We start from the raw sequence: 12775 nt of genomic DNA, 5'->3' as shown, positions 1-12775 counted from the left end.
TGTACTATACCTCTAGCATCCATGAATGTGACTACAAGACCAATTCTAGCAAGTGCAGATATAGACAAAATATTCTTCTTAATCCCAAGTACATACAATGCATCAAAAAGTGTGAAATAACTACCATTTGCAGTAGTAACCACAATCTTTCCAAGTCCGTGAACTAGAGAAGAGTCCGTGAACTAGAGAAGAGTCATTGTTGGCACACGTGACTAAATTCCCATGAGGGACAAACTCAAGAGAGGTAAACAATCACGATGTGAGGTAATGTGCTTTGTAGAACCACTGTCAAAATACCACACATGTGAATCTACAGCAACTGACATGCATGCATCATGGACAACAAGATCATAAGTATACTTTGCATTAAAAGCCCACTCTACATCTACATCAGCATCACAATCTCCTTTCATAGAAGAATCCACATATATGCACTTGTATTGGACCCAATAGTTGATCGAGCCTCTTTCTTCTTAGCCTCTTTTGCCTTCAATTTTGGACACTGCTTGATCAAGTGATCATTAGCTTTACAATAATGGCAACGAATCCTCTTTTTCCCCTTATCACCAGAATTCCCTAACAAATTGGTGCTAGTAGAAGCATTAAGGAACATGTGATTTACCACTTGCAGAAGAACCATGAGAAGTGGCTACATTCTTGTTACCACATTTTCTTTGAGCAGCAATACAGGCCTATTCAACTGCACGCTGTCTAGTCCTTTTTTTTGGAAAGTCACTCTCATAGCAGCAATGTGAATAATGCATCAAACTTGACAACTTTTGGATTTCCTTGGACCATAAGTCTCCAAGTAATAGCAAAAGTCTGGTAATAATCTGGCAAAGCATCAAGACAATCTTCACAAGGGAACTGTCAAGGATGACTTCGCCTGCAAAAATAAGTTGCTCATTGATATCCTTGACACGAGCAAGGAAAGTGTCCATTTCATTCTCCTCATGCAACTTACATAAAGACCAGCCAGAATATCCCAAGCCTGTTTTATAGATTTTGTTGAACAAATATAAGGAGTAATAGTGTGCTTCATAGACAACGCATTCAAAGCATGAGCCTACGTATCTTTTACATCGCAACGAGCTTACTCAGCCATAGGCAAAACAACTCAAGGAGTAGCAATCATGCCACCAAAACCTACAACATCCTAAACATCGCCTACATCCTCAGAACCCATGACGTACATAAATTTCATGCACAATATTCCAAATTCCCTTTGACACAAGGACACGTTACATCATATAAGCCCACATAGGGTAATTGTCCCCATCCAGTTTTTCCTCATTACCAAACATCTTGAATACATCTATGTTGTTGTCAGCCATGAAAATGATGCACCTGATGTGAAAATTGCCCAAAAAGAGGAGAAATAAAGAGAAAACAATATGTGCTATATAACACAAAGTATAGAAGACTATAAGGGACCTCTTATGCAAAAAGTGATACTAATAGAAATTCTTCATAAAATGACAAAATTGCATGTGCAGCACTGCATGTAGAAGAAATGGAGGTCAAAATTACTTCAAATAAAAAATATGAGAAAACCAAGTTGTAGAGGACTCCCAAAGCAATATTTGACCTGTTGACACTCACCAAAGCTCACAAAAATCAAAGAAAGTGAGCAAGCATGTGCTGGAGCTGCTGGTGACTAAGCCCAAGAGGACACAGCCTACTCTGATACCAATTATTAGAATTAGGATTGTAGGAAAACACACACAACTTGGAGAAGATGAAGGAAGCTCAAGGCACACAACAGAGAGTGTTCTACTTAGTATGCAATGGAAAGATAATATAGCCCCGTAATTGGCATATATACAATGCACGGGGGGAAAAGCCTTCTAGTGAGGGAAAAAAATCCCTGACAGTCCTAAGTGTGTTCACACACATCACTACCACATGTATATGGTAATAGAGTCATAGACTGCAAAGCTTTTATAGGACACCTGTTAAGTACATAAGTGGCACACATGATAGCCTCAAGAAAAAACGAATACGGAAAAGATTGACTTTTGACCATACATCATGCCATTTTTGTAAGAGACCTGTTTTTCCTCTCATAAATACCAATTTTTTTAAGGTAGATACAACACTGTACATTGGTGTTTTATCCCACAACTAGCTAGAAATGCGTTAAACTTATGAGACATATACTCTGTCCTCGATATGAATGAAGGGTATAGTACATTTAGAGACATTTTCAGTCATAGTGAGAAATTGCTTGAAGCACATAACATTTGGACTTAGCTTTTTTTTATACAAAAACCATGCATTCTTGGAGTGATCATCAATGAAAGTCACAAAGTAAAGGTAATTGCCCAAGGATGATTGCAAGCGCCCACAAACATCACTATGAACAAGATACAATATGCATGTAGCCCTAATTGATACCTCCTTTGGAAACTATAAATGTTGCATTTTCACCCAAAATATAGCCTTCACAAACATGCTTTATAGGTGCTTCAAGAGGTAGCAAAGAAGCAACCATATCATATTTCTGCAAACGTAGCAAAGTGGTAAAATTCACATGCCCAAAACATGCATGCCAAAGTTTTGCATCTGAACAACCTTTGAATCCACAAATGCATTTGCAAAATTCTACCCAAACTTTTAATAAAAATTGAGCTTATACAACCCACGACATAAAATGCCAGATGCAAAAATTTCATCACCAAAATTGAGATCATGAATTGTACATCTATCTTCCATAAATTAAAATTCACAACAAGACCAAGTCTAGCAAGTAAAGATATAGACAAAAGGTTATTTTTTATCCCAGGTACATAAAGTGCATCAACAAGTGTGAAAGAGTTGTCATTCCTAGCAATCAGTACAATCTTTCCAACTCCCTTGACCAGATAAGAGGCATTGTTTGCACAAGTGGTTGTATTCCCATGAGAGACATCCTTGAGAGAGGTAGACAAGTCACAATGAGAGGTAATGTGCTTTGTAGCACCACTATCAAAGTACCATACACGTGAACTTGCAGCAACTGACATACATGCATCATGGAAAAAAGGATCATAAGTGCAATCTACACTAAAATCCCATTATGTATCTACATCAGCATCACAATCTCATTTTAGAGAATACTCTATTGCACTTGTAACAAAACTAGCGTCTTTCTTCTTGGCTTCTTGTGCCTTCAATTTATGACACTCCTTGATCAAGCAATCATGATTCATTATCCTTACAATAATGGCAATGCATGTTCTTTTTGCCCTTTCACTAGAACTCCCAAACAAGGTGTTTCCAATAGAAGCATGGGAAACTGATGATTTTTTACTCAAGGAAGAACCATGAGATGTGGCCACATTTCTGGTACCACTTTTTCTTTAAGTAGCAACAAAAGTATATTCAAATGCACTTTGTTAGTCTTGTTCTTTCTTGAAAGTGACTCTTGAAATGGCAATGTGCATAATGCATCAAACTTGATAACATCGGGATTTTATTGGGTTATAAGTCTCCAAGTACTAGCAAAAGTCTAGTAAGATTCTAGCAAAGCATCAAGAACAGTCTGCACAAGAAAACTGTCAAAAATGACTTTGCTTGTAAAACTGAGTTGTTCACTTAGATCCTTGATACTAGCAAGAAAATTGTCCATGTCATCTTCCACATGCATAATCATTGATTCCAACTCTTTACACAATAATGCAATTTCAGCCTCATTTGCGACTTGCATAAAGACCATCTAGAATATCCCAAGCATGTTTAGTTGATTTAGTCAAGTGAATGTGAGGAGTAATAGTGCACTTCACAGATAATTCAATTAGTCCATGAGCATGTGCATCTCTAACATCCCTAGGAGCCTACTCTCAGTTGTAGGCAAAACATCTCTAGCAACATCAATCTTTCCACTAAAACCTTCAACATCCTCAACATCGCTTGAATCTACAGAACTAGGGTGTACATCAATGCCCTGCACAATGTTCCAAAGTCCCTTTGACACAAGGACATGTTGCATCATGTAAGCCCACGTTGGGTAATTATCCCTATCCAATTTATCCTCGACAACAAACATCTTGAACACATCTATGTTGTTGTCATCCATGGCGAATGCCTTTACCTAATGTGAAAAATATTCAAAAAGAGGAGAAACAAATCAAGATTTACACATGCTATATAGCACAACCAGAAGAAGACTGTGAGGGATCCATTTTGCAAAAATTGCAACAAAAAATTGGCACAAAATGACAAAATGCCAGCGTAATACTACCTGTAGTGGAAACAAAGGTTGAAATTAGCCCAAATGGAAAATCTGAGTAGACTAAGCTCTACGAGCAATCCCACGGTATTTCTCGACCTAACTAAGCTCACCAAAGCTCACCCAAATTTGGAAAAGTGAGCAAGCATGTGCTGGTGATGCTAGCGACTATGCCCAAGAGGATGGAACCTGCTCTGATACTAATTGTTGGAAATAGGGTTGCAGGAAAACACACACAAATTGGAAAAGATGAGGAAGCTCAAGGCACACAATAGAGAGTAGTATTACTTAGTGCACAGTGGAAAGAAAAGATGGCCCTAGATTGATGGTCATATATGCAATGTATAGGGGAAAAAACCTCCGAGTGAGGGAAAAAATACCCGGGTGGTCCTAACTGTGTTCACACACATCACTACCAGATATGTATGGTAACATTCCCTACAAGCTATGGGGAAGGAAAAGTCCCCTATTGGGTGAGATGGACTTACAAATGAGTTTCTCAAACAATTCTGGGAGTATTTTAAAATTCCCCTATTGCAATTAGCGAACATGGATCTTTTGGAGGGGCATTTGGATGACAGTCCCAAAAAAGGGTTGATAAAACCCATCCCCAAATCCGTCCATTGCTCTTTGTCAAAATGTTGATAGTGGTGTACAATCTCATTGCGAACCTGATTGTTTTAGTCTGGCTCCAATCTTGAACAAAGTCATCACCCTCCATCAACATGTATTCATCAAAGGATGCTTTATTTACGAGATAACATTTTGGCTGCCATGGTTGGCATTGAGTATTTTGTTTTCACCAAACAAGAATTTATCCTCCTTCACAACTCAACGTGGATAAGGCTTACGATAGAACCACATGCTATTACATTGCATCCGTCATGAAGGCTTTGGGCTTTGGACCCAATATATGTGGGATAGTGCTCATGTTTCGGGAGGGAAGTAACTCAGAGCTACTCTTCAGCAACAAAATAATGAGAATTTTTTAGGTCAAGTGTTTGATCAAACAAGGCTTCCCCCTTGCCTGACTACTCTTTCCTATTGGGTCTCACGCTTAGGTAACCTCGCTTGAGGATTGTGTGGAAATAGGGGAAATTCAAGGTCTATCACTTCCTGGTAGCAAAGAATTTTTTGCAAATTTGTTTGCTCACAACCCTTGGTATTCCTAAAAGCCAATCTAGAAGTGCTAAGAAGGCCGTCAAGATTGTCCAACTATTTGCCATTGCTTTAGGATCAATGTGAAATATTGAGAAATCAAGATTGATCTCTCTTTCTGAAAGTGGCTCGTTTGACCCGGTGGATTGGTCAGGGGAAGCTTTTGGAAAGGGAATTGTGTTCAGGCACTTAGGCATCCACTTGAGGTGGTCATTTTGAATAAGCACAGATTCAATTGGTTCGTGTACAAGATAAGTAGTAAAATGAGAAGATGGGGTTTTGAGTTCCTCCCCTTTTATAGCAGAGTTATTACGATAAATGCTTTCAAGATCCCTTACATTTCTTTCGTGTCTCCATTACTTAAATTGAGCAAAGACCACTGGAAATAATTTCTAAAGCCTATCAAACAATTCTTATGGAAGAGCAACATGAAATCCATTTTGACAATGGGGGAAATGGGAATGGATAGCAAGATCAAAGAAGCAAGGTGGCATGGAAATCATTGACCCCATGTTGCATGTAGAAGCATTGAGTGCCAATTTAGTTAGATCATTGACGGAGCAAAATCAAGAGTGGGCCATCATGGCCTAGGATATGATAAGAAAATTGGAGCTTGCCTCTAAAGGGGGCACATGGAAGGAGGCCATAGTGCATGATAAGATCTTGGGGCCTTCCTAGACAGTCCTGAAGCATGGCGGCACCATAGGGGAACGTACACATAAGTGAAAAAAAGTGGCTTCAACCTTGGAATGAGAGGAGAAATTCAGACATTTTAGCCTCTAGATGATCCTCTCTCCATTGGTCTCCTTGGATTTCTAAACTTGGAAAAAGTTCCTTGAACTACTTTTGGAGGGAAGTTGCAAGACACATAAGCAACAAAATAGGTAACTCCTTTGCTGGAAGAATGTAGAGAAATTAGCGCTTCAACATAATCTAGGTGTATCTGAGAGGCTTCTATTTAGTAGGCTCTTGGAAGTATTGGCATATTCACCCTCTGCCACAAACCAACTTCCTTGCTAAGAATATTAGTTGTCCTCCATTCATCATATCACTATTGATTTTTCTTTTGCCATTATTTCTACTATTTTTTTCCTTGTAATCTCTTGTTCACTGCTTGGATTAGTTGAATACTCCTACTTTCCAAAAGGTCTCCTAGATTCTCAAAAACTGGTAGCTTATTTGTTTTTGTCTCCTTTGCCATCATCTTGAGTGATCTTTCCAATACTCCATGACACCTTTGTATTCATTGTCATTGGAAATTGAGCCTTACCATAACAATTAGAGCCAATGAACTCACGCACATCTTTGCTCTCATCAAGTTGCAACAAGTATGGGAGCAACTCTTCTATGAGAACATTTTGAACCATTTTCTCTTCAACAAATTTTGAAGGAAATATGCAATTATTTTGTAGGTGAAACACAACATTTGTATGGAAACTAATCAACAAGAATTGTGTTGCATGGATCACATTCAAAGCATGTGGATATTTTTTCCAATGGCTTAAACATAATTGGAACTTGAGGATTTTCTAGTCTAAATAACTTCATGCCTTCGGGAACATTGCAATATTCTTGAGACCAAACTACAAAAAATGGCAATATCTCCTCTGCAGTTATTTGAATCATTCTAGTCTAAATAACTTCATGCCTTCGGGCACATTTCAATATTCTTGAGATCAAACTAAAAAAAATGGCAATATCTCCTCTGCAGTTATTTGAATCATTCTCAACATCTGGTAAACATTAGCTTCTCTAGTTGTTGACCAAATCCAAACATTGAATCTCTTCAATATCTTATATCTTTTTGTAGAGCTGAGCATTTTTATGTTTTTAAAAGAAAAGTGCTAGTACTTAGTGTTACAAAAGAGTGGAATGACCTTCAAAGAATAGTTTCAAATTTAATTACAAGTTATAAACATAATTCTATTCTTGAGCACGTGCTGACTAAGAGCATAATTTTGCCCTTTCAAAGGTCCTCTCATGGAATTGGGCCTATTCTAGTGCAATTTCACAACGTCAAATGACTTTATATGTTAAAACCAAGAAAATACGTATTTTTTCGGCTCCCTAACTTACTTAAATCTTGTTGCTTACACCCTATCTTGAAATTTTGATTGTTCAAAAACTCTTGAAAATCTTGAGTCCTCCACAATAACATTGAGATCAAGGTTTTAGGTATCCCATTTGTATTCATACCATGCACTTTGATACATTTAATTGATACGTGTGGAAAGTTTGAAGTTATTTGAGGTTTTGAATACTTATGTGTCAAGAATTAAAATATCAAAATTTTTGCATGCGCAGTTTTGAATATTTGAAATGATCCAAAGATTGTTTCTTACCAAAGCACTTCTACTTGCCACCTTGAGTCATCATTGGAGAGGGTAAGCAATGTATCACTTTCTAAAACTCAAAAAAACATCAAAAACATATTTTTTCTATGCATACAACGATATGCTTGAAATGGCCATAGCAAACACGTATAACTTTCCATTATTTTATATACTCTCGAGTAATTTTTTTTGCACATGAAACTTGCGGTAATCTATAGCACAATTATAGAAAAGTTGTGTACAATTTTCTACAAGGTCATTTCATTTTTTCTTGAGCTTATAAAGTTGATTTCTTCAAAGCATCAATTGCAGTCTTATGGGGGTCCACTTGATGAGTATATTTCTTGATCATAATAGCTTCTAAAATGCAAGGTTATATTTTTCAAAGACCCTCTAGCTAACATATTTAAGCATATCAAGAGGGTTTTCTTAAATACATCGTCTGATGCAAGTAGCATTTAATCTAAATTTGTTAAAAAATGACACTTAAATGTCCTGTTTTGGTACCAAACTAGTGTTTAGATTTGTAGTTGGACACTCAAGTGTCCTGAGATAGTTAAGTGTCCTATATTTCTAACAATGTGTCATAATTAGTTGGCGGAGCTAGAAGCATGATTTATGGATCATGTTCACATCTTAGGTGAAAAACATAGCCAAATTTTTAGTTTTTCCCAAAAATTAATACCATATTAGATTATGGTGATAATATTAAGATGCAAAAATCATAAAAATGTAGTGCAATTTTAACAAAATTTTGATAAATTGAATATAATTTCTCATCGAAATGCGATTCTGCATAGATTTCAAGGTTTATGGATAGGAAAAAACTTATCATAAGAAGAACTTGATCTTCATAACGTAGTTCTTGACCGGTTTTTTGTTGTAATAAAAAACACCAAATCCTGAAAATGCTGACAGAGAAACATTTTGGTCTTCAAGGCCTTCTTTCAATAATGTGATGAGGTTATGGGGCAAAACTCGAGGGTCTACAATGTTATAGGCCAACACCCATCAACTAAGCATTTTTCTATGCTCATTTTAGAGAATATATAGTACATAATTTCTTGCAAAACAACCATCGCTATGAAAAATCAATAAAAGTGTACATATTGATTCCCCAACTATGATTCCACATGAGGCATTTGTATATATACATATAAATGAGATAAATGATCAAATCCAAAAGTGACTTTATTTTTAGGCTGAACTTCCATAAATAAATAAAAATAATTTTAACGATTTTTGGGATGCGACATAATCATCAAACGTGGCTTGCATAACCAAATAGTATCATCTCAAGGAATGAAGATGTAAATGTAAATATTTATTGGTTAAGAAAATAGAAATTTAGATAAACTAAATGTTTTATGTGGTCGTTAATTTAAATTCACGAGTGTTACATGTTTGACTCACATGACTTTCTATATATAATTCTAGTAAAATAGAAAAAATTAACAGCACTTTATCTTCTATAGTATGGGAGGAATCGGTCAAGCATCAAGCCTTTCCATCTTTTCCATCAACACGAGGGTTATCAAGCTTCTCCAGAAGCAAGGGGCCAAAGTCTAGTTGTCTAATTGGAGACATCTAAGCAGTGGCTAACGGAATATGCACAAGATTGATGAAATGGATCGCATTCAAACAAAAAGGGTTAATCGTAGAAGCTATCATTACACTTTGGGAAGGTTCTGAATGTGTTATAGAGTGTGGACAGAATTTTGTGTTTATCAAAGTAGACGTTGATAAAGCCTATGACAGGCTAGAGTGGTCATTTCATAATATAAGTCTTGAATTTATGGGCTTTGACCAGTTCTCTGTGGTGTTAAAACCCCTTTTGTGAATGCAAGGGTAAGTTTCTCCCTTAATGGGCATCTGTCAGGTGCGTTTGGGTTAGAAAGATCTGTAAGGCCACGTTGTCTCTTGGCCCCCTCTTGTTTGTTGTTGTTGCTACTGATGGGCTCAATTGCCTCATTTAAGGACAAAATGGAACAAGGCCTTATCAAAGGGATTAATCCCCAACTCAAAGAAGCAACAATGCTTGTCCTAGTTCGCCAATGCCACTACTATTGATGACACTAATGTTATACTAACCAACGAAGAGCCCTCCTTAAGGGAGTTTTGTCTAGCCTCCTAGTCCAAGATCAACCATGAAAAAATAGGGATTCACACTCGTTGTCTTCTATTCCGGATAGGATTCTTCAATCACTCTATAAAATCACTCAAGGGGCTCACATTTTTCGATAGTCGGGCTTTCCCATGGGTTTCGAGTTAACTCTCAGTCAGCTAGGATAGGGTATGCATCAACTTTAACTCCAAGCTCAGCAGATGATTCTCTCAATGCCTAGGTGCCATTTTTCTTTAGTTGTTGGAGGCCAATCACCTCCCACCTTGCAATCATTATCAAAGTTTGTAGAATCTTCTCCCTCTGGGCTAGTGACCCATTTTTCTAAAAAGCTTCAAAGTTCAAAGTCAGTTGAGATGCATGTTGTCTACCTAGCAAATATAGTGGACTTGGCATAAGCGACCAAAGAACCGCAACCAATAAGAAGCCCATCAAATTAGCCGTCAATGCTCTAGCTTCCCCTATTGAAGAGGGGCCCCTCTTGCTGTTTAAAAAACTACAAGTTAACTTCAGAAAAGCCAAAGGCTCCCATCCATTTTGTTTTGTAAATAACAGGTGGTCGCTTCTGGGTCTGCCTTACTCAGCTCAATCATTCACGCTTGGAATCGTCGCAGGATTGACGTGAGAATTAATATGGATCCTAAGCATAGATATTCTATCCCCTCAAAAGACTCCATATGGTGGCCTACGCTCCTCCGAAAACTCCATACCATTTCACAAGAGAGAGGCCCTAGTACTGCACAATAAAGGCTTGAAAACTTGTCACTAGCTCTGCGACGCTAAATATTATTGCTAGCGGCCTCACCTTGGGCTAACCTCTAGGATCCTTCCATTGAGCTCAAGACGTGTATAATTCTCCATTAAGCTGTAAGGACGAGGAAGAAAGCAACCCAAACAAATCTGGGGTCTTGTAGCTGCTACAGGTGCTCCGGAGAAGTGGAAGACATTGGCCACTTATTTAGTGCATGTTTGGCTTACACAGGAGTGTTAGCCGCTCTGGACAAGGTGCTCAAATTTCATGTTGATTTTTGTTGGCTTCCTTGGTAATTTTGAGAGCAAAGTCAAGGGAGACTCTCTGTGGATTATTTGGCGGCAAGGGAATTTTATGTTGTTGAAGGGGTTTAGTACCAGGCACCCAGGCTTTCCTTTTCTCATGTGCACTTGGCAGGCCAAGAAGATTGCCAATTGTGAAGTGCCCCTGTGCAAGACGAAAAGGGAGATACTCCTGGATTTTGATTACGATTACTGGATGCTAGCCTATGGGAATATTTCATCTTACGCCTGCCGTGTCAAGTAGCTCAGCAGAGAGCACTGGAAATTGAAATGTTACTTCAAGTCTTGAGATTGAGGACAAACCAATTACACTAATTTTTCCAAAATTTTGTAGGTTCTTTCACCTTCAAATAAAAAAATTTAGAGGCAAAATTTCAAAATTTGTAGGTGGGACTACACTAATCCTAGGTTTTTTTCGAGCACTGGTACAAGCTGAGTTGGATGCCCTTCCCCTCACTTGCTTAGAATAGTAATGGAGCTGGGTATCAATGGCCCCTTGTTTTGGTCTCACCCGCGGACCCCCCCCACCCCCCTTTTATGGCACTAAATTTCAATACTTCCCCCCCTTATGAAGCTTTCACCTTTTACACCCTTTTATAGGGAGCTCGATGTTTGAAGATCTCATATGTGTTAGGTGGAAGTTGGATATATCGAAGATCATGTACGGTTTGGACCACTTCCATCACATAATAACTCAAAGGTTTAGGAGCAACATACGTAGCATGCATGAAATTTAACATTTGCCTTTCGCGAGAATAGTACAACAACAGGGCAAGAGAGCTCCCTGCTCAATGCAAAGGTTACACCAAAAAGTAACAGCTCACATTGCATACAAGCCCCCTTTTCGTACAAAGGTTAAACAATGAGCACATTTTAGGTACTAGCTAGACACCGCATTATTTATCTCACAAGAACACGCCTCTGCGGAAGCCAAAAGCAAGGAACCTGCACGCCAAATATACATGGTTAATATTAAGCTCACAAGTCGCATTAGCATTTTGAAACAAAAAAATTGAAGAGGATCCGTATGTAGCTCTTCAATGGACAGTCCCATTTACAAAAAAATTACACTAAAAAGGCTATTTCAATCTTTCAATGCTTAAGCAAAGTTCAAAAGTGCAATCGGGAACGACGATCATGTAGCCGGGAAAATTGTCAATAGCGTAGGCTTTGAGTGTGCATTGAAACGTAAGAAGATAGCACAGAGAAGCAAATTGAGTGAGGTGTTTCCGGTAAGGTAGAATAGTAGACAACCGGTACTAAGTACCTACATACTTCAGGGAGAACACGTCACATGAGTTAACGGCGCGAACACAGAAGGAACGAGATGATGATATATACACACCAGATAGAAACGGGCGGGCGGAGCAGCTGGGGTTGAATTAGTTAGTGAGGATGGCCTGGGCCACCCTTACCGTAGCCGCCCTTCTTGTGGTGGTAGCCGCCCTTCTTTTTGTACCCTTTCTTGTAAGGGTAATGACCTTTCTTGGCCCACAACTCCGCTTCCTCACCTACCTCTGCCCCCGCCCCAGCCACTAATTTGCGCCCCACTTCCTCCGCCTCAGCATTTGCGACGCTGCTCATGTACGCCACCAGCATCACCATCACTATCATCAGCATGCACACTACTCTCTTGGAGGACATGAGTAACACTTCGACGGAATCGTCAAGTATGTACTACTTGTCCTCTGATTTATAGGCTGAGAGAGAGTCGGTGGTAATGGGCATTGCCACGTGAAAGGCTGACACCATTGTCATAGTGGGAACTTTGGAGTCTTCTTTCTTTGACGTGATCAATCATCACAGTGTTCTTTTGTGTGTGTGTGTGTGTGCGAGAGAGAGAGAGAAAGAGGCTTGGAGGCTAGAGGGTGGACCCTGGAAGCTACAGGTCGAAGCTCA

The 12775-nt window shown here is 38.7% G+C and overlaps 1 protein-coding gene across 1 annotated transcript; it reads right to left on the bottom strand.

Annotated features, from left to right (window-relative positions):
* Positions 1 to 12262: 12262 nt before the first annotated feature.
* On the bottom strand, positions 12263 to 12481 carry LOC147428825 (uncharacterized). Its single transcript, XM_086496380.1, has one exon. It carries the CDS (start codon positions 12479 to 12481, stop codon positions 12263 to 12265), a length of 219 nt encoding a protein of 72 aa, XP_086352506.1.
* Positions 12482 to 12775: the final 294 nt, after the last annotated feature.

Source organism: Adiantum capillus-veneris, chromosome 23 (genome assembly GCF_014529385.1).
Source record: "Adiantum capillus-veneris isolate H3 chromosome 23, ASM1452938v2, whole genome shotgun sequence".
NCBI lineage: Eukaryota > Viridiplantae > Streptophyta > Polypodiopsida > Polypodiales > Pteridaceae > Adiantum > Adiantum capillus-veneris.
Note: the sequence above shows the minus strand (reverse complement) of the source record. Positions and strands in the feature narration are given on the sequence as shown.

Bases quoted from the DNA above. Each gene is read 5' to 3' on its own strand.
- LOC147428825 (XM_086496380.1), bottom strand. From the start codon at position 12,481: ATGGTGATGCTGGTGGCGTACATGAGCAGCGTCGCAAATGCTGAGGCG.